This window comes from Macrotis lagotis, chromosome 1 (genome assembly GCF_037893015.1).
Source record: "Macrotis lagotis isolate mMagLag1 chromosome 1, bilby.v1.9.chrom.fasta, whole genome shotgun sequence".
Taxonomy (NCBI): Eukaryota; Metazoa; Chordata; class Mammalia; order Peramelemorphia; family Peramelidae; genus Macrotis; species Macrotis lagotis.
In genome coordinates this window covers 403,603,543-403,628,550 of record NC_133658.1, presented here as the reverse complement: position 1 = coordinate 403,628,550, position 25,008 = coordinate 403,603,543, and the positions used below count along the sequence as shown (strand labels likewise).

General features: G+C 36.6%; 1 protein-coding gene across 14 annotated transcripts in view; it reads left to right on the top strand.

Moving 5' to 3' along the window:
• Positions 1-25,008, top strand: part of TCERG1 (transcription elongation regulator 1) — an 82,651-nt gene that overhangs the window by 8,898 nt on the left and 48,745 nt on the right. For 9 of the 14 annotated variants that reach the window (XR_012473782.1, XM_074212677.1, XM_074212687.1 and 6 more), the window contains exons 3-6: positions 287-439; positions 972-1,587; positions 7,456-7,518; positions 13,576-13,626. Coding sequence is in view for 13 of the 14 variants with exons in the window: in XM_074212677.1 (XP_074068778.1) it covers positions 287-439; positions 972-1,587; positions 7,456-7,518; positions 13,576-13,626 (883 nt within the window). In the remaining variant the exon portion in view is untranslated. The remainder of the gene's footprint in view (positions 1-286; positions 440-971; positions 1,588-7,455; positions 7,519-13,575; positions 13,627-25,008) is intronic. The other 5 variants (XM_074212685.1, XM_074212684.1, XM_074212683.1 and 2 more) reach the window with 2 other exon arrangements.

The following is a 25,008-nucleotide window of genomic DNA, read 5'->3' as shown; positions in this document are numbered from 1 at the left end:
TTAGGTTTTTGCAAGGCAAATGGGGTTAAGTGGCTTGCCCAAGGGCACACAGCTAGGTAATTATTAAGTGTCTGAGACACTGGATTTGAACCCAGGTACTCCTGACTCCAGGGCCGGTGCTTTATCCACTATGCCACCTAGCTGCCCCAGTGATTTTTATTTTAACAGTTGCCTTATTGCTAAGATGCATTTTAGCATTTATATTTAATAAGCACAAAATAAAGGCAGCTATGAATATATAGTATCAAAATTACTATATTACCATTACTATTGTGATTTTTCACAGAGACCACCTTTTATGCCTCCTCCCATGGGAACTATGCCCCCACCTCCTGGTATGATGTTTCCACCTGGAATGCCTCCAGTTACTGCCCCTGGTACACCAACATTACCTCCTACTGAGGAAATATGGGTAGAAAACAAAACTCCAGATGGAAAGGTAAGATGTAAAAGTTATTTGAAGTGTATAGGGTGATAAATTGTAAGGCATATAGATTATTGGCAAGTTATCTATTTAAATGCTATATACTTCAAGTTCGATGTGCATTCCTTAGAGACAGTGGCTTTAAAAAAATCATTGTCATGCAGTGCTTTGTACAGTATAGGTACTAAATGTCTTTTGAATCAATCATGATTTTTTTTTCCCAAGGCAATGGGTTTAAGTGGCTTGCCCAAGGCCACATGGCTAGGCAATTAAGTGTCTGAGGTCAGATTTGAACCCAGGTACTCCTGACTCCAAGGCCGGTGCTCTATTCACTGCGCTACCTAGCCACCCTGAATCAATCTTAGTTAATTGAATCCTCTATGTAGATCATAGATGGCTAAGGCAGCATTATCAGGAACAGCTCAAGATTGAATTAGACAGTCATTACAGTGACTTTTCAGAATCTGACTTGCTTACAGTTTCAGCTATATGTATCTAAATCAAGACAGATTTGTTATATTAACAACTTTATTTGCCTTCTCTACAGGTATATTATTATAATGCTCGGACACGTGAGTCAGCATGGACCAAACCAGATGGAGTTAAAGTTATTCAACAATCAGAACTAACTCCTATGCTGGCTGCTCAGGCTCAGGCTCAGGCCCAAGCTCAGGCCCAAGCTCAGGCCCAAGCTCAGGCCCAAGCTCAGGCCCAGGCCCAGGCCCAGGCCCAGGCCCAGGCCCAGGCCCAGGCTCAGGCTCAGGCTCAGGCTCAGGCTCAGGCTCAGGCTCAGGCACAGGCACAGGCACAGGCACAGGCACAGGCACAGGCACAGGCTCAGGCTCAGGCTCAGGCTCAGGCTCAGGCTCAGGCACAGGCACAGGCACAGGCACAGGCACAGGCTCAGGCTCAGGCTCAGGCTCAGGCCCAGGCCCAGGCCCAGGCGCAGGCTCAGGCCCAGGCCCAGGCCCAGGCCCAGGCGCAGGCCCAGGCACAGGCTCAAGCTCAAGTACAGGCTCAAGTACAAGCTCAAGCTGTAAATGCATCTACTCCTACAACTAGTAGCCCAGCATCAGTGGTTTCTACTTCAACACCATCATCTACACAATCTTCTACCACTTCTACAACAACAACAGCAACTTCAGTTTCACAGACTGTATCAAGTAAGTATAATTTATGTTTAATTTCTTTCCCAAGGAAATTTAAAATGGTGTCTTTACGCACCAGGAACATCTAATTGATTTAGGTGGAGAGAGAGAAGATTAATAGGCATGAATCAATTAGAAAATAGTTGTTTTAGGCTTGAGACAGCATGTAAGTATTAAGTTATATGGTAGAGACCAAAGGGATTTAGAAAAGGGATATAGCCATGGGATTCATGGAGGAACTGAAAAATACTAGCTCTTGAAGATGGTAGAATAACAATTAGGTGGAAAAGAGATGAAAAGTCATTTGAGGCCTGGGAAATAGCATAATCAAATGAGCAGAGGTGGGAATGAATATGGAGTTGTTGGGAAAAATAAGACTGTCATGAATTTAATAAAGGACAAAATATTCATATTTTCACAAAATTTGCAAATCAGGATCTATATTTTGTCTTTAAACACTATAGAAAACTTCATTTTACACAAATAAATATTATAAGGGAAAGAAGGACTATGATTTCATTAGTATAGGGATGAAGAATTTTCTTTACTGATTTATATCCATAAGCATTTGTGTTTGCACATCACTTCCTTTGCTTTTCTCTCTCCCTCCCTTCATGTCAACAGCCACCCCTTGTAACAAAGATCAACTCTTTTGCAACTTAAGATGTCAGAAATCTGCCTAGATCAGAAGTATCAACTACCTACTAGCCTCAATATTTTACTCTCAGTGGGGGCTGAATTGGATTAAAATATAATTGGAAAATATTTAACAAAATAAATAAAGAAGCAGTGCAGGATAGATAATGTTTATTTTTGGTTTTCTGGTCAACATCCTATCTGTAGGGTTAAATTTCTATTTGAGTTTGACATAGTTGGCCTGTACTATTGAGAGGCAAAAGAATCTAACCTGGGCTTACATATGTCTGCATATATCAGAGATAGAATTTGAAAACAGATCTTTCAGACCCCTTGACTAACTATTACACTATACTGCCTATGAGATGTGATAAAATTTGTCTCTGTTAAAAAAAAACTCATTATCAAGATGACTATAAGGTGTTCAGATTCAAACCCTTGTTTTCATGTGAATCTCTTATCTTTTCTTGTTCAAATGGAAGAAGATGCAATGTGTCATAATTGTCCATAGTAGTTGATCTCCTTATCCATTAATATTTAGAAATATTTAGGTATTCTAAATTAAAAGGAGAATTCCTTCTGAGAACTGGTTAGATGTTGATAGCCATTTTCAAGACAGATCTTGAAATATGGTTGTAACTTTTTCATAAATGCATTTATGTTATCCTTTTGGATAAGAATATAAATTTGAGCAATTTGAATTGATTTAAGAGTGATGGGAGATGGGGAAGAAATCTTTTTTTTAAATTTAATATTCTCATTTTGTACAATTTTTTTATACATTAATAAAATCTTAAGAGTAAACAAAATACTCCTCCCTCCAAAAATATAGACTCACTTGAGTGATAAAGGGGAGAGAAAAAAATTAAAATTAAAAAAATAATAGTAATAATTGTAGGTATGGCTAGGTGGTGCAGTGGACAGAGTACCAGCCCTGGAGCCAGGAACACCCAAGCCCATATCCGGGCCCGTACACTCAACAATCACCCAGCCATGTGACATGCAAGCCACCCCAACCCCACTGCCCTGCATAAACCAAAAAAAAAGAAAAAAAAATCCTAAAATAAAATGGTAATAATAGTAGGGGTGGCTGGGTGGTAGACAGAACACTGGACCTTGAGCCAGGATCACCTGGGTCCAAATCCGGCCTCAGACACCCAACGATCACCCTGCTATATGGCCCCGGGCAGGCCACCCAACCACATTTGCCTTGCACCCCCCCCCCCCCATAGTAATAATAAAAAATGTGCTTCAGTCTTTGTTCCAACACCACCAACTCTGTTGCGGGTGGATCACATTCTTTATGATAAGTCCATCACAAAAGTTACTTCCATATTTTCCATATTTATCAGGGCAATTTTCCTGTAGTAATTCTTTGAAAATGATGTCAAGGCTCTTTTCCTGATCATGATTTTCAGGTATTCCAATAATTTTTAAATTATCTTTCCTAAGTCTGTTTTCCATATCAGTTGTTTTTTCAATGAGATATTTCACATTTTCTTCTAATTTTTCATTCTTTTGGTTTTGAAGCATTGATTCCTGATTTCTGGTAAATTCATCAATCTCCCTGAATTCTATTCTTTGTCTGAAGGATTTGTTCTCCTCAGAGAGTTTTCTTATCTCTTTTTCCATCTGGCCAATTTTGCTTTTTAAGGCATTCTTCTCCTCAATAACTTTTTGAACTGTTTTATCCATTTGAGCTAAGCTGGTTTTTAGCATGCTATTTTCTTCAGCATTTTTTTGGATTTCCTTGACTAAGCTGCTGACTTCATTTTCATGTTTTTCCTGCATCTCTCTCCTTTCTTTTCCCAGTTTTTCTTCCAATTCCCTCATTTGATTTTCAAAGTCTTTTTTGAGCTCTGTCATAGCCTGAGCCCAATTTCTGTTTTTCTTGGAGTCTTTAGATGCAGGAGCTTGTTCTTCCTCATCTCCAGACTGAGTATTTTGATCCTTCTTGGGCTCACGGGAAAATATTTCTCAATGGTGTTCCTCTTATTTCTCTCCTTGCTCATTTTCCCAGCCTAAGCCTGTTTTAGGGGTGCTTCCTGAGCTTTTGGGACACTCCTACAAGGATCTCAGTATGTGAAGCTCTGTCCTCCCTCCTGGTCTGTGAATGACCATATGCACCCCCCTCTGCCATGGGGTCGAGGTGGTGGGGGGCCTAGACTGCAATCAGGATCTGAATGTGGTCAGAACCCCAGATTCCTGTTCCAGGGGCAGAGCTTGGCAGTCTCTCTCTTCACTCCCCTCCCTAGGTTCAATGGGCTCATGCCCTGGGGGCTCCTTCTTACCAGCTCCGCCTGCTTATGTTTCCTGTATCTGGACTGCCTTGGCCAGTCTGCTCTCTGTGTGCCCTGAGGCCCCTGCTGTTCCCCAAATTTGTACCTGGTGCTCCCTGGGGCGTAGGTCAGGAAACTTCCCCGCTGTTGTGAGCCATGGCTCCTAGTGTCCTGGGACTGCTTCTGGGAGGCTGAAGTTCTTTCGCTCTGGCGGGCCACCCCTCCGACCCCGGGGAGCAGAGTCTTTCTGCTCTTTTATAGGTTACGTTGAGTAGGAGAACTGCCTCACTGGGTCCCTCTGTGGGTTCTGTCTCTTGAAAATTTAGTTAGAGTCCTTAGTTTAGAAATTTTATGAGAGAGCACCTAAGACACTGCTCTTGTCCCAGTCTTATTTTTCAATTGACATTTTTAGAAGTCAATTAGGCTTTTATTTTTAATTTTTTATTTATTTAATAAGGTAGTAGGGTAAAGTGACTTGCCCAAGGTCACACAGCTAGGCAATTATTAAACCGTCTGAGGTCAGATTTGAACTCCAGTCCTCCTGATTCCAGGGCTGGTGTTCTATCCACTGTGCCACCTAGCTGCCCCATCAATTAGACTTTTTAGGGTTTTTTTTGCAAGGCAATGGGGTTAAGTGACTTGCCCAAGGCCACACAGCTAGGTAATTATTAAGTGTCTGAGGCTGGATTTGACTCAGGTACTCCTGACTTCAGGGCTAGTGCTCTATCTACTGTGCCACCTAGCTTTCCTAGACTTTTTAAAAAAACACTTTATTTCATTGATACCTTATCTATCCTCTTCCCTGTCCAGAGAGGCAAAAAAAAGTTTTCCAAAAAAAGTTTAAAAAGAAAAAAATAGTTCTTCAAAACCAACCAATACCATAGCCATTGGACACTAAATATGGCACAGATGCCATATATATTCCTCACCCATAGCCCTTCATCTCTAGTAAGGAGGAACATGAATTTTCTCAAAAACTGATTTTTGAACATGAAAAACTTTTAATTCATTCCCTTTCTTTCTCTTCTCTCTCTCTCTCTTTTTTAAAGTTTTATTTAAGGTAATGGGGTTTTTAAGTGACTTGCCCAAAGTTACACAGGCAATAATTAAGTGTCTAAGGTCAAATTTGAACTCAGGTCCTCGACTCCAAGGCCAGTAATCTATCAACTGCGCGGCCTAGCTGCTCCCTTCTTCTCTCTCGATATTTTTCCCCCTCATTTTTATTTCTCATTGAAAAAGTGATTGTGACACTTGCAAGGTGTCCAAAGGTCCATGCTTTTAACTAGTTTTTGTAGATCTGCATTTCATTGTGAAGTTTGTTGCGCTTCTTCCACCTTATATCATTTTCATTTAAAAGCTAAGTTACAATGAAAATTTTTCTGAATGTGGCTTTGCCATTGATAGTTTTGCAAAGTAACATTATGTCTAACATCAGATTCACTTAGGTATCACGCATATAAGCAAATGAGCATCTTTTGTTGCATTTGTTGCTTAGATCCCTTTTAAGTTTCTTAGTTTATTGATTATGATGGTCTTTAGACACATGGACCATTCTCTTTCCCATCATGGTATGTGGAGGTAGAAGCATTCAAGGCTGCTTTTTTATATGATTTGTTAGACATCATTGTAGCCATACCAAGAGATTTAGAATTATTTGTCCTATTGATGATCTCAGAGCAAAATTTTACATTATATCCTTATTACAGTTAAAAGTTTTTCAGAAAAGAAAGTTTTTGCTTAATAAAAACATCTAATTTTCTCTGGAAAAATTCTTGTTTTGTCAGTGTAGTCTTCACATATCCTTTTAAGCTGATTTTTCAGTTTATTAGTTTTCTTGCCAAACACATTGGGCTTTTCTTACCATCAGGAACAGGACTTGTGATTCTGATGATAAATATATTGAATCTTATTTTCTTTTGTAATCTGTTTCAGTTGATCAAATTGCACTTCAGTTGATCATATTTTATAATGTGCTTATTACTGTGTTCTAGACACTGTATGCTAAGCATTTTGTGAGATTTCTGTTTTCATTACTGTCTAGTCTAGAATACTAGGTATTCAGTACAGAAGGTTATCTCTTTCAGAACAAAACTCAAAAATTTAAGAAATTTAATTGTTGAAATGTTTAGACTAGATTTTATTTTTTTAATTAAATTTTTTTATAATTTTATTTTTTCAATTAAGTAGTATTTATTTTCTTTTTCCTCCTAGTCCTCATTAGAAAGAAAAAACAAAAAACAAAAACCTTGTAACAAAATTCACATGGTGTATTTCATATCCAGAAAATGTCTCATTCTGCATCTCAAATTCATCATTTTTGGGGGGGTTGGGGAGATAGATGGCATGCATCTTAAATTGATTTTCTGGTCATAGCATTGTTTAATGTCCTTAAGATTATTTTGGTTTTTTTCCCCTAGTTTATACAAAGTTGTAAGCAATTTTGGAAACAGTGTATATTTTAGTTTTTCAAATGATGATTTTGATCCATATAATAGGTATTATGATACTTTGAATAGGAGAGTTGCTTAACATTGAGTTTATACATAAATCGAAATACAACTAACACCATGACAGCACAGATTATCTATGCTCCTTTGTCCCTTTTATGTCAGATAATTTACTCCATTCTGTCTCTCCCTTTTTCCCAGGGAATTCTTTCTCATCCCTTAGTTTTATTTTTTTTAGATATTCTATCATATTCAACTCCTATTGTCATATATATATGTGTATACACACACACACACACACACACACACACACACACACACACACATACACACATGTCTTACTGCCCTAATAGTGATAAAGTTCTTAGTAGTTACAAATTATCATCTTCCAATGTAGGAATGTAAACAGTTTAACTATTGAATCCCTATGAGCTGACTTTCCTGTTTACCTTTTTTTATGATCCCTTGAATCTTGTGTTTGAAAGTCACATTTTCTGTTCAACTCTCGCATTTTTCAACAGGAATGCTTCATCAGGAAAGCCCCTCTGAAGAATTTTTTTCCTCTTTTGAAGGATTATACTCAGGTATATAGCTCTCTGCTCCTCTGCACCTGCAAGGTGCCAAATCCCATGACTGTGGCTTCATGATAAGAAGTATTTCTTTCTGGCTGCTTGTTTTCTCTGACCTGAGAGCTCTGGAATGTGATTGATATTCCTAGCAGTTTTCATTTTGAGATCTCTTTCAGAAGGTGATTGGTAGATTCTTTAAGTTTCTATTTTATTCTCTGGTTCTAGGATATCAGGTCAGTTTTCCTTGATAATTTCTTGAAAGATGTTGTCTAGGCTCCTTTTTTTTGATCTTGGCTTTCAGATAGTCAAATAATTCTTAAATTATCTCTTCTTAATCTGTTTTCCAGGTCATTTATTTTTTTCCAGTGAGATTTACATTTTCATTTCCAATAGATTTAGATTTCTTTTTTTACATTCTTTTGATTTTGTTTTATTGTTTCTTGATATCTCATGGAGTCATTAGCTTCCACTTGCCCAGTCTGATTTAAGGAAATATTATTTATTCATTCATTCATTCATTTATTTATTTTTTGCAAGGCAGTGGAGTTAAGTGGCTTGCCCAAGGCCACACAGCTAGGTAATTATTAAGTGTCTGAGGTCGAATTTGAACTGAGGTCCTCCTGACTCCAGGGCAGGTGCTCTATCCACTACGCCACCTAGCTGCCCCAAAGCAATATTTTCTTATTTATTCATTTATTTATTTAGTCTTTTTTTAATTCTCATTTTGTACAAATTTTTTTTTTTACATTAATAAAATATTCTCGTTTAAGAGTAAACAAAATACCCCCTCCCCCTCATGAATATAGATTTACTTGAGCGATAAAGTGAAGGGGAGAGAAAAAATTAAAATAAAAAAAAATAATAGTAATTATTGTAGGTATGGCCAGGTGGTGCAATGGACGAAGCCCCAGCCCCAGAGCCACAAGCACCTGAGCCCACATCCATCCCCACAGACCCAACAATCACCCAGCCTTGCGACATGCAAGCCACCCGATCCCCACTGCCCCGCAAAAACCAAAAAGAAGAAAAAAAAGACCCAAAATAAAATAAAACAGCAACAGTAGTAGGGGTGGCTGAGTAGCGGACAGAGCATTGGCCCCTGAGCCAGGAGCACCGTGGTCCAAATCGGGCCCCAGACACTCAGAGATCACCCCGCTATATGGCCCCAGGCAGGCCACCCAGCCCCACTTGGCCTGCACCCTCCCCCAAACAACAACAACAACAAATGTGCTTCAGTCCTTGCTCCAACCCCAACAACTCTGTCATGGGTGGATCACATTCTTTATGGTAAGTCCATCACAAAAGTAACTTCCATATTTTTCCAATGTTGCCATTGCGGATCGCAACTCCCTCCTTTCTTATTTCTCCACTACCATGTACTGTATTTTCTCTCTCCTTTCACTCTGACTCTGCTGTAGGGTAGCTGAGTGGCGCAGCAGACGGATCCCTGGTCCTGGGGCCAAGAAGCCCTGGGCCCCCACACCACCCATTAGGCCCAGAATCCACCTGGCCCCATGGTCCTGGACAGGCCTTCCAATCCCATCCCCTTGCAAGAAGTAAAAAAGAAAATGTGTTATATCTGACCACTCTCCCCCCATGGTCTATCCTCCCCTCCTTTATTCACATCCCCACCCCTTCTCCCTGCTCCCCCCCCTTCTTACTCCAGATGTCTATACCCCATTGAGTATATATGCTGTTTCCTCTCCTAGCCATCTCTGATGAGAGCAAAGGTTCCCTCATTCCCCCTTGCCTCCCCCCTTCCATATCATTGCAATAGCTCATTATAATAAAAAAAATCTTTTTATATGAAATATCTTGACCTATTCCCCCCCTCTCCTTTTCTTTCTCCCATTAAATTTCCCTTTTTTTCTATTGACTCCATTTTTACACCATATTTTATCTTCAAATTCAGCTTTCTCCTGTGCTTCAACTATAAAAGCTCCCTCTACCTGCTCTGTTAACTGAGAAGGTTCATATGAGTATCAGTGTCATTTTTCTATGCAGGAATACATGCAGTTCATCCTCATTAAGTCCCTCATATTTTCCCCCTCTCCTCCAATCTCCATGCTTCACCTGAGTCCTGTATCTGAAGATCAAACCTTTTGTTCAGCTCTGGCCATTCCAACAGGAACATTTGAAATTCCCCTGGTTCATTGAAAGTCCATCTTTTTCCCTGGAAGAGGACATTCAGCCTTGCTGGGTAGTTCATTCTTGGCTGCATTCCAAGCTTTTTTACCTTCCGGTATATTATATTCCAAGCCCTACAAACTTCCATTGTAGTTGCTGCTAAATCCTGTGTGATCCTGACTGCAGCTCCACGATATTTGAACTGTGTCCTTCTGGCTGCTTGTAATATTTTCTCTTTGACTTGGGAGTTCTGGAACTTGGCTATAATATTTCTAGGGGTTGGTTTTTTTGGGATCCCTTTCTCGGGGGGATCGGTGGATTCTCTCCATTCCTATTTTGCCCTCTGCTTCTAGAATATCAGGGCAATTTTCCTGTAGTAATTCTTTGAAAATAATGTCAAGGTTCTTTTCTTGATCATGACTTTCAGGTATTCCAATAATTTTTAAATTACCTTTCCTAAGTCTGTTTTCCATATCAGTTGTTTGAGATATTTTACATTTTCTTCTAATTTTTCATTCTTTTGGTTTTGAAGTATTGATTCCTGATTTCTGATAAATTCATCAATCTCCCTGAATTCTATTCTTTGTCTGAAGGATTTGTTCTCAGAGAGTTTTGTTATCTCTTTTTACATCTGGCCAATTTTGCCTTTTAAAGCATTCTTCTCCTCAATAACTTTTTGAACTGTTTTATCCATTTGACCTAAGCTGGTTTTTAGCATGCTGTTTTCTTCAGCATTTTTTTGGATTTCCTTGACTAAGCTGCTGACTTCATTTTCATGTTTTTCCTGCATCTCTCTCCTTTCTTTTCCCAGTTTTTCTTCCAACTCCCTCATTTGATTTTCAAAGTCTTTTTTGAGCTCTGTCATAGCCTGAGCCCAATTTCTGTTTTTCTTGGAGTCTTTAGATGCAGGAACTTGTGCTTCCTCCTCTTCAGACTGAATATTTTGATCCTTCCTGGGCTCATATGCAAAATATTTCTCAATGGTCTTCCGCTTGTTTCTCTGCTTGCTTATTTTCCCAGCCTGGGCCTGGTTTTGAGGTGCTTCCTGAGCTTTTGGGACACTCCCACAAGGGTCTCAGTGTGTGAGGCTCTGTCCTCCCTCCTGGTCTGTGAATGACCATAAGCACCCCCCTCTGTCACGGGGCTGAGGTTGGGGGGCCCTTGCTGTTCTATGGGGGGGCCTAGACTGCGATCAGGATCTGAATGTGGCCAGAGCCCCAGAGTCCTGTTCGGGGGGGCAGAGGACAGAGCTCAGCAGTCTCTTCACTCCCTTCCCTCAGCTCAATGGGATCATGCCCTGGGGGCTCCTGCTTTCTGGCTCTGCTTGCTTCTGTTTCTGGATTAGGGTTGTGAAACACCAAGCTGCTCCCTGTGTGCCCTGAGGGCTGGCCTTCATGTGCTCGCTCTGGCAGAGGTCCCCAGCTGTTCCCCCACTTTGTGCCTGGTGCTCCCTGGGGTGCAGCTCAGGAGACTCCCCCGCTGCTGTGAGCTGAGGCTCCCAGCGCCCTGGGGCTGCCTCCAGGAGGCTGAAGTTCTTTCGCTCTGGCGGGCCACCCCTCTGATGGGCTGCCCCTCCGATCCCGGGGGAGTAGAGCCTTTCTGCTCTTTTCCAGGTTACCTTGAGTAGGAGAACTGCCTCTCTGGGTCCCTTTGTGGGTTCTGTCTCTCAAAAGTTTAGTTAGAGTCCTTAGTTTCAAAGTTTTATCAGAGAGTGCCATCTTGGCTCCGCCCCCCAGGAATTATTTTCTTCAGTGAACTTTTTAGTTCCTCCTTTTTTGTGCTTATTTTACCACTTGACCAATTCTTGTTTTGTTTTGGTTTTGTTTTTGAGTTTTTGCAAGGCAATGAGGTTAAGTGGCTTGCCCAAGGCCAGACAGCTAGGTAATTATTAAGTGTCTGAGGCTGGATTTGAACTCAGGTACTCCTGACTCCAAGGCCAGTGCTCTATCCACCGAGCCAAGTAGCCACCTGTCTTGTTTTTTAAGGTGTTAGTTTCATCATTATTTTCTGTGCCTCCTTTAACCAAGTTATTGACTAGTTTTTCATGATTTTCTTGCAGTAGGGTCAGTTCTTTTCCCAGTTTTTCCTTTTTCTCTTACTTTAGTTTTAAAAATCCTTTTTGAACTCTTCCAGGAATTCTTTCTGAGTCTGAGACTACTTCACATTTTTTAAGCTTTGGATGTAGCAGTTTTGACTTTGTTGTTTTCTTCTAAGTTTGTGATTTAATCTTTTCACTATAATAACTTTTTGTGTTTAGGGTCTTTTTTTGGTTGTTTGCTCATTTTCCATGCCTATTTCTTGACTTTTAACTTTAAAGTTTTGCTTTTTTTCCTTGAGTAAAGGGGGCACTGTTCCAAACTTCAGATTTTTTTTTTTTGTGAATCTGTTGTCAGAGTCAGTTCTGATAATCTGCAAGTTTTCAGTTCTTGCGTGCTCTAAGGACAGGTATGTTTACTACTCTCCTGGCCTGTGCCTTGTCTGTTAGCGACCATAAGCACTCTTTTCTGCCTTGCACCCAGGCTCTTTACTTCCCAGCTGCTAGTGTTTTTCCTTGTCTTGGGACTGTGACCTGGAGGTCAGTATCACAGAGTCCTATACCAAGTGTCAGTAAACGGGCCCTTGTTTTCTGCTTCTAAAAGTTGTTTGATCTTCTTACAGTCTGTGGACTGAAAGCTCTAACAGATTCAGTTGTCCCCAAGGCCTGCTGCTGGCTTGCTCAGGTGTCACCTCACTGCTAGCTTATTGAATGCAACATGGGTTGTCTTAAGATCTCCTCTCACTCTAGTGAGAAACTCCTACTGATCTTCTAAGTATTTTGGACTGGAAAATTGTTTCTTCCCTTCTTTTTTGTGGGACCTTTTGTTCCAGAATTCATTTTGAAGTGTTATTTTAAAGTTTTTTGGGAAAACTTAGGTGAGTCCTTCTAGCTTTTCTCTGCCATCTTGGCTCTCAGAGCTTGTAATTCAAGCACTAGCCTAGCCAAATTTGGTAAGACTCATTACCAAAGAGGTGGGTTGCCAGGTAATAGTTTTCTAAACTGGTAGGTATAAATAGTGATCAAAATTATTGGATATTTTCAAGTATTCTAAATCACTTCTAATTATTTAAATTCATATTGTGATCCTGAAGAATAAAATAACTGCATTTGCAATAATACAGGATTTCTCTGTACTTTAATTTTTCAAAGAATCTGTTTTTGATCAACTTGATCATTCTCCTAAATAAATAAAAAAATTTTTGTTTTATTTTTCTTTAAAAATTTATTCTGATGAATAAGTAATTGGTTTCAGAGATAGTGGAAATGAAGAAATCCCCAAAGTACCTGGCATGCAATAGGTGCTTAATAATAAATGTTGACTGATCAATTGAAGCCCACAAAAGAAAGTAGGTTCACTACATTTATCAAGGTCTGCTACTGATGGTGAGGATTGTGTTTATTTTGAGTTAATACTTTAACTGTAGGTAGCATGAAACCTGATAAATTGAAGTCAACTTGAAAAGGTACATGATGACCATACTGGCAAAATGAAAATTTTTCCAGATAAAAATTAGTACCAGATACTTAAAATTATTTCTTTCTTTCTTTCCCATGCCTCAAAAGACTTAATACAGTTCTAATTAAGTAAGCTTTAGCTGCACTACAACTTCTTGGAAACTTATATATAATTTTCTCATGTAGCCCTGCCTCCTGTCATTCCATATAATAAAGAATTAAAAAATTGGGAAACAACAATTTAGCATAACTTAGGTACTAGGATCCACAGGGGAGCATTCCTTTTCTGGAGGAAGAAAAGGAGATTATGAGAGAGAAAAAGAGAGTCTGTTTAGGTTAGTGAGGTAGCAAAAAGTTCCTTTCCTAAAAGTCCTATAAGTAGTCATGCCAAATACAGCATGATTCTAGATGATAATTGTACAGAGGCCATTATTTCTTGCTTTTATCTTCAGGAGCTGAGCTGTTAACTCTACAGGGTGTGTCTGACTCTCAGAATATACTTGGTAAGAGTAAAAAATGAGCTAATTTTTTCACATATTTTATGCTATATTAGTCTACCTAATTTTTACTATGAAATGATAAATGTTATCATTTTATAATCATTTCAACTAAGGATAAGAGTAAAATTTTGCCTAATTTTGTAGAATCTTGTGTTTTGGATAGTTACTGACTATATTTGTTATTTGATCTAATGGAATTATATTTTGTACCAGATAAATCTATATACATTTTTTATTTTTAATCATTGTTTTATTGTTATGTGTAGTATGATTGAAGAAGTAAGATTCTTGTAAGTTTTGGGAGACCTTAAAAGACCATAACAAAGAAATTGCTTTTTGGGCATACTTTATCTTAATAATTTTATTACTACCCCCTCCCAAGTTAGTAAACAATCAGATATGGTTATACATGCATAGTCATGTTAAACATATTTCCATATTAATTATGATAGGAAAAGAAGAATCAGAACAAAAAGGAAAAACCCTGAGGGAGGAGAAAAAAAACAAAGAAACAAGAAAAAAATGAAAATAGTATGCTTTGTTCTGAATTCAGATATATGGTTCTTTCTCTGGATGTTGTTGGCATTTTTCATCACAAGTCTTTTAGAAATGCCTTAGTTCACTGTATTGCTGAGCAGAGTTAAGTTTGTCATGGTTGATGATCACACAATGTTGCTGTTGTTTGTGTACAGTGTTCTTGTTCTGTTTACTTCGCTTAGCGTCAGTTCATGTCTTTCCAGATTGCTCTGAAATTTATTTTGGCACACTTTATTACACCAGTCAATCCTGCCAACTTCAGTAGAAATATAACCTTATCTGTGGGCAGATCCTCATCTACATTTTCTGTATTATATCCATGCCATTCTTATTTTTGTTTTTGTTTTTGCAAGGCAGTGCGGAGTTATGTGACTTGGCCCAAGGTCACACAGCTAGGTAATTAAGTGTCTGAGTCTAGATTTGAACCCAGGTACTCCTGACTCCAGGGCCATTGTTTTATCCACTGTGCCACCTTGCTGTCGTCATTAGAAATATTTTGACCTATTTTTGCCTACCTCCATCTTTAGAGTATTTTGCATATTAATTCTTTGAAAGTAGTGATATTTCATGGCTCAGTTGTAGCTGTATGCTATCATCAAGAGAATATTATTGATAAAAGATTTTTTTTTGAGTGTGATCTTCTTTGCTAAACTAGAGTTGCCTCTGACTGCTTTGTCTTTGTACTTGCCAGGGAGATCAAGTGTCTTCTGACTGAGATATTTCTGGGCTCTTTTTAGATTTTTATTGTTGCAACTTTCTGTTACACTTGTTTAAGAAATGACAGTAATCAGAATTAATGTCTTTACTGTTGTCCACTTTCCAGTTTTCACAGTCAGTAACTTATTTAAACAATGTTAGAGCTGTTTTAATTGAATCCCAACTTTTTCTTCCAGTTTGGTACTAATTTAGATTTACAATAAGTGCTTTGCAATGTGTATGATTCTCAAATCAGTCAGTAAATGGAAATTTTCTGTCTGTTAAGAGAAAAGGTCAGTCTGTCCCTCCCTCTTTCCCTTCCCTTCCCTCTTTTTCCTTTCTTCCTTTTTTTTTTTTGAAGATTTTTTTTTTTGAAAGGCAGTGGGGTTAAGTGGCTTGCCCAAAGGCCACACAGCTGGGTAATTATTAAGCGTCTGAGGTCGAATTTGAACTCAGGTACTCCTGACTCCAGGGCCAGTGCTCTATCCATTGTGCCACATAACCACCCCCCTTTCTTCCTTTTCACCATATTTCTTTTGTTTTTTTGATGATATTTTAAGATGTTTTTAAAACATTTTTACTTGAAGTTTTAAGTTCCAAATGCTATCTTTGTCTCTCTTCTTCCTCCCCTGCCTAAGATGGTAAGCCATTAGATATAGCTTATATATGTACATTTACGTATTAGTCATTTTATACAAAAAGATTTAAATAAAAAAATAAATAAAAAGAGTATCCTTGGGAGTAGCTAGGTGGCACAGTGAATAGAACACTGGCCCTGGAGTCAAGAGGACCTGATTTGGCCCCAGACACATTATACTAAACCCCATTGCCTTGCAACCGCCCAAAAAAGAGCATGCTTTATCCTATCTTTAAATAATATCAGTTCTTTCTCTGGAGGAAAATAGTGTGCTTTATCATTAGTCCTTTGGGATTAGATGATTTTTATTATTTGACCTCTTTCATGTCTAATCTTTTACTAACATACTATTGTCCAGTTTCTCCCATAAAGCTTGCCTTTTCATTGAAACCAGTTAGAATACAAGGGTATTATGTTGACTTAGAGGAGCTTATTAGGTTCTTCTAGAATTTCTTATCACTTTATGAATTCCAACAGCAAATTCATTACCTGCAATGATCCTCATCATAATATTTTTTGCTTAAGTTAATTTGATTATGTTAATCATAATTACAGATACCATTCAAGGTTGGAAGGTCAAGTTACTGGTGAAGTGATATATAATTAATTCTTATTTGTGGATCTGTATTTGCAGATTTACCTACTTTCTAAAATTTAGACATAGAAGTATATGAAAATTTAGACTTATAATCCAGAAATTAATACTCTCAGTATTTTAAAAATTTTGAGTCATCTGATGCATATATTCCCAGCCCAGTTGAATAAGGCAATGCTTTGCCTTCTTGCTCTCACACAGTAAACAAGTATCCTTTTTATAGTTTTATTTAGTGTCATGCTTGTTGCATTTTTGTGCCTTTTTGTTGATGATTTTGCTGTTTAAAATGTCCCTGAAGCATAGTTCTGAAGTCTAGTATTCCTACAAATGCTGTGACATGCCTTCGGGAAAAATTTGTGTTTTTATTGGCCTTGAGTTCAATATTAATGAATCAGCAATATAGTACATTCAGAGAAAGAGAGAGAAATTCATTGGTCTCTATGTGAGGCCACTCCAGAAAGTGCTAAAGTAAATATGACTAGAGGCTCACAGCAACTTAATAATACTATATTTCCCCTAAGTAGCCATGGTACAGTATTCACAAATTTAGTGTTCCCAGTGACTTTATAGAACATAACTATTATAAATGGTGAGAATTGATTGTATCATTTTGCCTTTGGGCTATGATGAAACCAATTTTACCTACTCCTATACTTGTCTGTTCTCATTGACTAGCAGTTTTATTCCTATAATTTTTTTTTCTTGTCTTAGTGGTCTAGGTAGCATTTCTAAAAATAGTATTGAATGATAGTGGTGATAATGGAAATTCTTGTTTCACAACTCTGATCTTATTTGGAAGATTACAAGTTTATTCTTGTTGACCATAGTGCTTGTTTTTGATTTTAGATAGATACTACTTTTTTTTTAAGAAGGGACTAGTTTCTCTAAGAGGAAAGTGAGCTGTCTTTCCATTTATTTAGCTGAAACTTCCCTCTGTCTTTGTTTTTGTTTCATTTCATTATTTGTTGTGCAGAGAACTTCTCTAAGAGAAAAGTGAGCTGTCTTTCCATTTATTTAGCTGAAACTTCCTTCTGTTTTTGTTTTTGTTTCATTTCATTATTTCTTGTGCAGAGAACTTAATATTTAGAGTACCAGTAGTTGGAAGGGAATTGAAAGTGAAAATTAAATATATACATTTAGGTATATGTTACCAGTGTATATGTACACAGTCACATCCACAAACACACACATACACATACAAGAAATCCTGGCGAGAGACAAAAATATCAAGCAGTAAATTTAATGTTTTTAAAAGAAATATTTAGACATGAAGCACAGTTTGTCATAACCTTTTCAATTTGGCATAGAACTTATCAGAATTCTGTAGTAGAATAGCCTTTGAAAGTCTAGGATAGGGGCGGCTAGGTGGCACAGTGGATAGAGCACTAGCCTTGGACTCAGGAGTACCTGAGTTCAAATGTGGCCTCAGGCACTTAATAATTACCTACCTTGGGCAAGTCACTTAACCCCATCGCCTTGCAAAAACTTAAAAAAAAAGTCTAGAATAAATGTTAGACTACAATGAGACAGAGTAGAACTTAATATGAGCCATAACAAAGAAATTGCTTTAGGAAATTTTGCCAAGGATGCTTTCAAACTAACCAGCTCTAGTCACAGAACTGTCATTTTTTTTAAAGAATTAAATAAATAGGAAAAATGAAAAAAAAAACCTTGATTACTTTATTTCAGGGGTTGTTTTCCTGTTTTCATTTTTATTGTTAAAAATTAAATTATTTTTAATCAACAAAAACCTACTGCTCTTCCCAATACCTTTACCCTTTGAGATAAAAATAAGAAAAAAAAATCTTGTTATACATATGTATATTAAAGCAGAAGAAATTCCCACATTGACCATGTTCCCCACAGTGTCTCGATATGTACTCTTGAGTCCAACTCTTCTCTCTCAGGGTGATTTAGCATGTTTCTTCTTGAGTCCTTAGCAATCATAATTGATCATTGTTTATTTTGTTAATCAGAATTCCTAAGATTTTCAAAACTTTTTTTCAATATTATTATAGGATAAATTATTACCCTGGTCCTTTACATTCTGCATCAGTTCTTGCAGTCCCCAGGTTTCTCTGAACTCCTTCCTTTCATTTATTACAATATATAATAATGTTCTTTCACATTCCTAAACCAGAATTTATTCAACTATTCTTGTATTAATGGATGCTCCCTCAGTTTCCAGTTTTCTGCAGTGAAAGCTGCTATAATATTTTTGTATATATGGGTCCTTTTTTCTCTCCTTATCTTTTTTGGAGTATAGATATAATAAAGTGGAAATCAGTTGGATCAAACAGTTTATTAACTTTTTAAAGCATAGCTTTATACTGCTTTTCAGAATGGCTTGGATTAATTCATAATTCAATGAAATGCATTAATGTACCTATTTTCCCATGGTTCTCCAGCATTGTTCTTTTTGGGGGGGGGGAGGGACAACTGTCAGCCTTTGGGTATGTGTTGTTGTAATGTTCGTTTCTCTACTTATTAGTGATTTTAGAGCAGTAGTGTCAAATTCAAACAGTAATGAAGTCACTCAACATTACATAAGAATCCCTATTCTGGGGTAATTTGTTAAATACTTTCAAGTTACATTTGAATCTAGTTCAAGTCTGTGCCTGTTTGACATCTCTGCATCCATTGATAGTTTGGATTTTTTTCTCTGAACAGTATTATTTTATTTTTTCATATCATTTTGCTGTTTATCAGTGAGGATTGACTCTGATTTTTTAAGTTTGAATCATTTCTCTAATTCTAGAAATGGGTTCTTAATCAGAGAAAGTTGCTGCAAAAACTTTTTCTCCCTCGTTTACCTGCTTTTCTCAATCATTTTAAAATGAATTGGTTTTATTTGTGAAAATGAATTAATTTTGTTTGTGAAAGAATATTTTCATTTTATGTAATCAAAATCATCCATTTTGCCTCATTCACTTTTCCTCTATACCTTATTTGCACATGAACTCTTTCCCTACTCATAGATAATTTCTTTCTGGATCCTCTTAATTTCAGGGTTTATGTTGCATTCAGGTTGAAAGTGTCCTGGCTCTTCAGATCTAATTTCAAATTTATTTATTTAAGACAAATTTTTAAAAATTTTGGGTTTCAAATTCTATCCTTAACTCTTAACTCTTCCATCCATTAAGAAAGCAAGCAATGTAATTTAAATTATACATATGAAGTAGTCTCGAAAAAACATACTTCCATATTAGCCATGTTGGCAAAAAAAAAAGGCAAGAAAAACAAAATGAAAAAATAATATTCCAGTTTAGATTCAAGAGTAGTTCTCTCTGGAGATGGATAGAACATTCTTGGATCTTTATATTGATTAAAGTAGCTAAGTGTTTCACATTGATCAATTACCATTACAATTGCAATGTAGTGAACTCCTAGTTTTGCTCAAATCAGCTCATAAAAGGTCTTACAGGTTTTTCTGAAACCATCTCTCCCATTGATTCTTTTATCAAATAGTACTCTATCCTAGTCATTTGCCACATTCCTCAGTTGATGGACATCCCTTCAATTTCCAGTTCTTTGTTATTACAATAAAAAAAAAGTTGCTAAAAGTGTTTTTCTGTATATAGGACCTTTTTCTTTTTTGATTTCTTTGGAATCCAGACTTATAAGTGAAATTGCTGGGTCAAAGGGTATGTAGTTTTAAGCCCTCTGGATGTAGTTCCAAATTATTTTTTATCTCTTACAGCATTTGTCATTTTCTTTTTCTGACTCATTAGTCAAACTTAATTGGTATAAGGGGTATACCTCAGTTTTTAAAATTGGCATTTTTCTAGTTATTGGTGATTTATACCATTTTTAATGTGACTATTGATAGCATTAATTTCGTATTAAAACCTGCTTGTTCATAGCCATTTATCAATTGAGGAATAACTCATTTTTATAAATTTGACCCAGTTCCCTATATATTTGAGACATTATTATAAACATTTTTATTTCTTAGTGTACCATTTAATAAAATACACATATATATTTTCTCTGATTATCTCTTTTAATTAGGGAGAGTTTTGCATTTGCAAATCATGATTGCCTGTCTTCCCTTCTTCCCTTTCTACTTCCTCTTCTAACCTGTGGGATAGAAGACACACACACACACACACACACACACACACACACACACACACACACATATTCACTGTACGCTTTTTGATGTAATTTAATTTAGAATGAGGTTCATATGCTGACCTACTCATATCCTTATTTTCTATTCCATTTAAGCCCTTCCTTATGAGATTTTTTTCTGTGCTCTTCCTCTCCCTTCCTGCCTTTCCCAGTACATCCCTTTTTTCTTACCCCTTCATTTTTTTTTGAGATCATCCTAACATAATTCAGCACCCCTAAGAATGATAAATTCTTAGGAATTGCAAGTTACTATTTTTCCATGTAGGAATGTAAACAATTTAACCTTTTTTTGAGTTTTTTTCAAGGCAGTAGGGTTAAGTGACTTGCCCAAGGTCACACAGCTGGGTAATTATTAAGTGCCTGAGGCTGGATTTGAACTCAGGTCTCCCTGACTCCAGGGCCAGTGCTCCATTCACTGTGCCACCTAGCTGCTCCGAACACAGTTTAACCTTACTAAAATTCCTGAGTTCTCTTTCCTTGACCTTTTTATGCCTCTTTTGAGTCTTGTGTTTGAATTTTGGAATTTCTATTCAGCACTTTTCATTAGGAATATTGAAAGTCTTTTATTACATTAAATACCAGTTTTTCTCCCCCTTAGGATTACAATCAGTTTTGCTGAGTAGTCTATTTTTGGTTGTGATCAATTACCTTCCTGGAATATCCTATTCCTAGCCCTCTGCTCTTTTAATATAGAAGCTTCTAAATCTTGTGTGATAACTACTGTGGTTTCTTGATACTTGAGTGGTTTCTTTTGAGTGATGGCACTATTTTTTTCCCCTTGGCCCGAGAGCTCTGAAATATGGCTATAATATTCCTAGAAGTTTTTCATTTTGGGATTTCATTCAGGAAGTGATTGGTGTATTTCTATTTCTATTTTATCCTCTGGATCTTAATATCAGAGCAGTTTTCCTTTATAATTTCTTATAATATGATATTTAGACTCTTTTTATGATGAAGGCTTTCAGGTGGTTAAAAAACTGTTAAATCCTTAATTCATTTTCCAGGTCATTTGTTTTTCCAATGAAATATTTCCTATTTTTAAAAAAATTTTAAAATCATTTTGACAGTTTTATTTTTTCCATGATGTCTCTTGATGTTATTAGCTTCTATTTGCTCATTTCTTATTTTTAAGTAATTATTTTCTTTAATGAGCTCTTGTTCCTTTTTTCTACATAACCATCAAAAAAATTATTTATTTAAGGCAGTAGGTTTAAGTGACTTGCCTAAGATCTCACAGCTAGGCAATAATTGTTTGAGCCAAATTTCTTTTCCAATTATATACAATGGTAGTGTCTACCACTCATTTTTTTGTAAGATTTTGAATTTTCCCTCCTTCCCATCCCTGCAACAGAAGACACTTTGATATAGTCTTTTTTTTTTTTTTTTTTTTTAGGTTTTTGCAAGGCATATGGGGTTAAGTGCCTTGCCTAAGGCCACACAGCTAGGTAATTATTAAGTGTCTGAGGCAGGATTTGAACCCAGGTACTCCTGACTCCAGGGCCAGTGCTTTATCCTCTATGCCACCTAGCCACCCCTTGGTATAGTCTTTACATTGTTTCCATGATATGCATTGATCAAAATCGAATGTGTTGAGAGGAAAAACAGATCCTTAAGGAAGAAAGTATTAACAAAATTGTGTCCTTCTTTGGATACAGATAGAATTTTTCATCATGGATCCCCTAAAATTGTCCCTGATTATTGCATTGATGGTGTGAGCAAGTTCATCAAGGTTGATCACCACCCCATGTTGTTATTAAGGTGTATAATGTTCTTCTGGTTCTGCTTATCATCACTCAGGAAGTCTTTTCAGACTTTTCTGAAATCCCATCCCTCATGATTTCTTATAGAACAATAGTGTTCCATCACATACATATACCAGATTTCTTCAGCCATTCCCCAATTGATGGTCATCTCCTCAATTTCCAATTCTTTGTCACTACAAACAGGTGCTATGAATATTTTTATACACGTGGGGTTTTTTGTGATCTCCTAAGGATACAGACTCAGAGGTATTGCTGGATTGAAGGGTATGCACATTTTTGTTGCCCTTTGGGCATTATTCCAAATTGCTCTCCAGAAAGTTCTTTTCTTCAGTGGATTTTTGTATCTCTCTTACCATTAGGTGAATTTTGGTTTTTAAAGTATTATTTTTTTTATCAGGATTTTTGTGCCTCTTTTTCTAAATTGATTCTTTTTTCATTGTTTTCTTGCCATCTCCCTCATTTCTTTTCCCAATTTTTCTTCTACCACATATTCTATTTTTAAAATAAAATTTTTAGTCCTTTTAGTAATTCTTATTGGACTTGTTTCCAATTTGCTTTTTTTCTTTGACAATTTCCTTCTGGCTGTTTTCATGTTCTCTTCTCCTTTTATGTCTTGGTTTTCCCTGTTACCACAATACATTTTTATGGTCAGTTTTTTTTTTTTTTTGTTATCTACTTATTTTTTTCAGCCTATTTCTTGACTTTAAACTTTATGTTAAAGTTGAACTCTACTCACCTGGCAGTGGGAGGACAGTATCTTAAGCTTCAGATGTTTTTGATGCTGTTTATTAAACTAGTTCTGCAAGTTTTTGATGGTTCCAAGGTGGTATGAAACAGGGAGAGTGGTGATCACTGCTCTCCTAGTGCACTCTCCTGTTGGAAAGGCTGTTTTTTCTCTGCAGCCACAAGTACTAGTGCTCCTTTCTAGTCTTAGACCTGATTTTTGCTACTGAAATTGCAAAAGAGCACCTGGTCCTGTATTAGTCTTAGTACTTCTAATATTTTGAGAGTTTGCCTTTTTATGACACAAAAACTGAATGCTTATAGAACCCATTTGACAGTATAAAAATTTCACCTGAACAGCTGGGAGGATGGGAATAAGAAGATGTATTTTTATTTATTAGAATTTTCTAGTTACATGTTGTGAAAGTTTTTCAACATTCACCTGTAAGCATTTGCATTTTTTTTTAGGTTTTTGGCAAGGCAAATTGGGGTTAAGTGGCTGTAAATGGTGTACCATCTTAGTAATTGTCATATTTTGATCTTAAATTAAGGTAGTGCTTGCTTTCTTACCTGGAGACCTTAGGACAAGTAAATAATATCCCTGGGGCAGCTAGGTAGTTCACTGGATAGAGCACTGGCCCTAGCGTCAGGAAGATCTGAGTTCAGATCTAGCCTCAGACTCTTAATAATTACCTAGCTGTGTGACCTTGGGCAAATCACTTAACCCCACTGCCTTGAAAAAAAATTAATACTCCCTGAAGGCTGGCACTCTAGTGAATCAGTTTAGAAAATAAATTCATTGATTTGTAGATTTGTTGTTGAAAAGAACTTTTTCTTAGTTCCCTAACTTGTTTTGACTCTTTCTTTTAAAGATTACTCACCTCATTTTTGATATAGGAAGTCCTGATTAGGCAGACTTAAAAGAATGAGTTGGATAGGTATTTAAATTAATTCCACTGCAGCATCTTTATCAGGATGAAATTTGACATTTCTGTCAACTTTTTGGTTAAATTTTGTTACCATTGTATCAACTTTGTTGTGTAATATGCAATGTATAATATACAAACATGAGTATACAATTATTTTAAAGTGTTTAATTCAGTTACCCTATGGATAATGTATAGAAATGAACATTATAAACCTCCCAGTCTTATCCTAGTTCTTTATGGACTTAGTTGTCTTACTTTCTGCAATCTCATAAAAAAATGAGGTAGTGCTAAATTGATTTTCATGGGAAAATAATTGAGGAGAGTAAGATGGTTATTTCCATAATTCCATAATTCATATTACTAGACACCCATTACTGTTTTTAGTAACTTAATATTTGATACTTATTTAAAAAACAATATAACTAGACACATTTTTGCTGTTTCTCCAGTATAATATTTTGAAGATTTTTATATGTTGATTTCCTTTTTAATGCTAAATGGAAATAATTGAGAACTAGTAAAATGTTATATCAGTTAATTTTATTTTTTGTGCAGTTTTGAAATTATATTACTATAGTTCTTATGTCCTAAGGCCTGGTCTGTGCTATATAGTTTGCTTTTTTGGTTCCTCCCAAATAGTTATTTTGGCCCCTTGCCATTTATTTTAGAATTTTCTATAAATTATTCACATTTCTTAAGGTTAAATGAGTTTTCATATATATGTGTGTATAAATATATATATTGACTTTAAATTATGTGGTGGTGTCTGTACTTGGCCTATTCTGTATTTGACACCACCATCTTCACTTACAAACTTCTATTTAAAGACATTTAATTCTAATTAAATAGTTACAAATTGCATAGTGGATTTTTTTCCTCTTTCCATCAAATAAAAGCTAAAATTGATTTTTAACATTGACTTTATAAAAAACACTTTTGAAAAAGATTTTATTTATTTTGAGTTTTACAATTTTCACCCCATTCTTGCTTTCCTCCCCCATCCCCCACAGAAAGCATTCTGTTAGTGTTTACATTCATTCCATGTTATCCATTGATCTCAGTTGAATATGATGGCAGAGAAATGATGTCCTTAAGGAAGAAAAATAAAGTATGAGATAGTAAAATTACATAATAATATAATGCTTTTTTTCCTAATTTTATGGTAATAGTCTTTGGTTTTTGTTCAAAGTCCATAATTCTTTCTCTGGATACAGATGATATTCTCTATTGCAGATAGCTCATAACTGTTCCTGCTTGTTGCACTGAAGGGATGAGCAAGTCCATCAGGGTTGATCATCATCCCCGTGTTGCTGTCAGGGTGTACATTGTTTTTCTGGTTCTGCTCAGCAAACCTTTCCAGGCTTCCCTGAA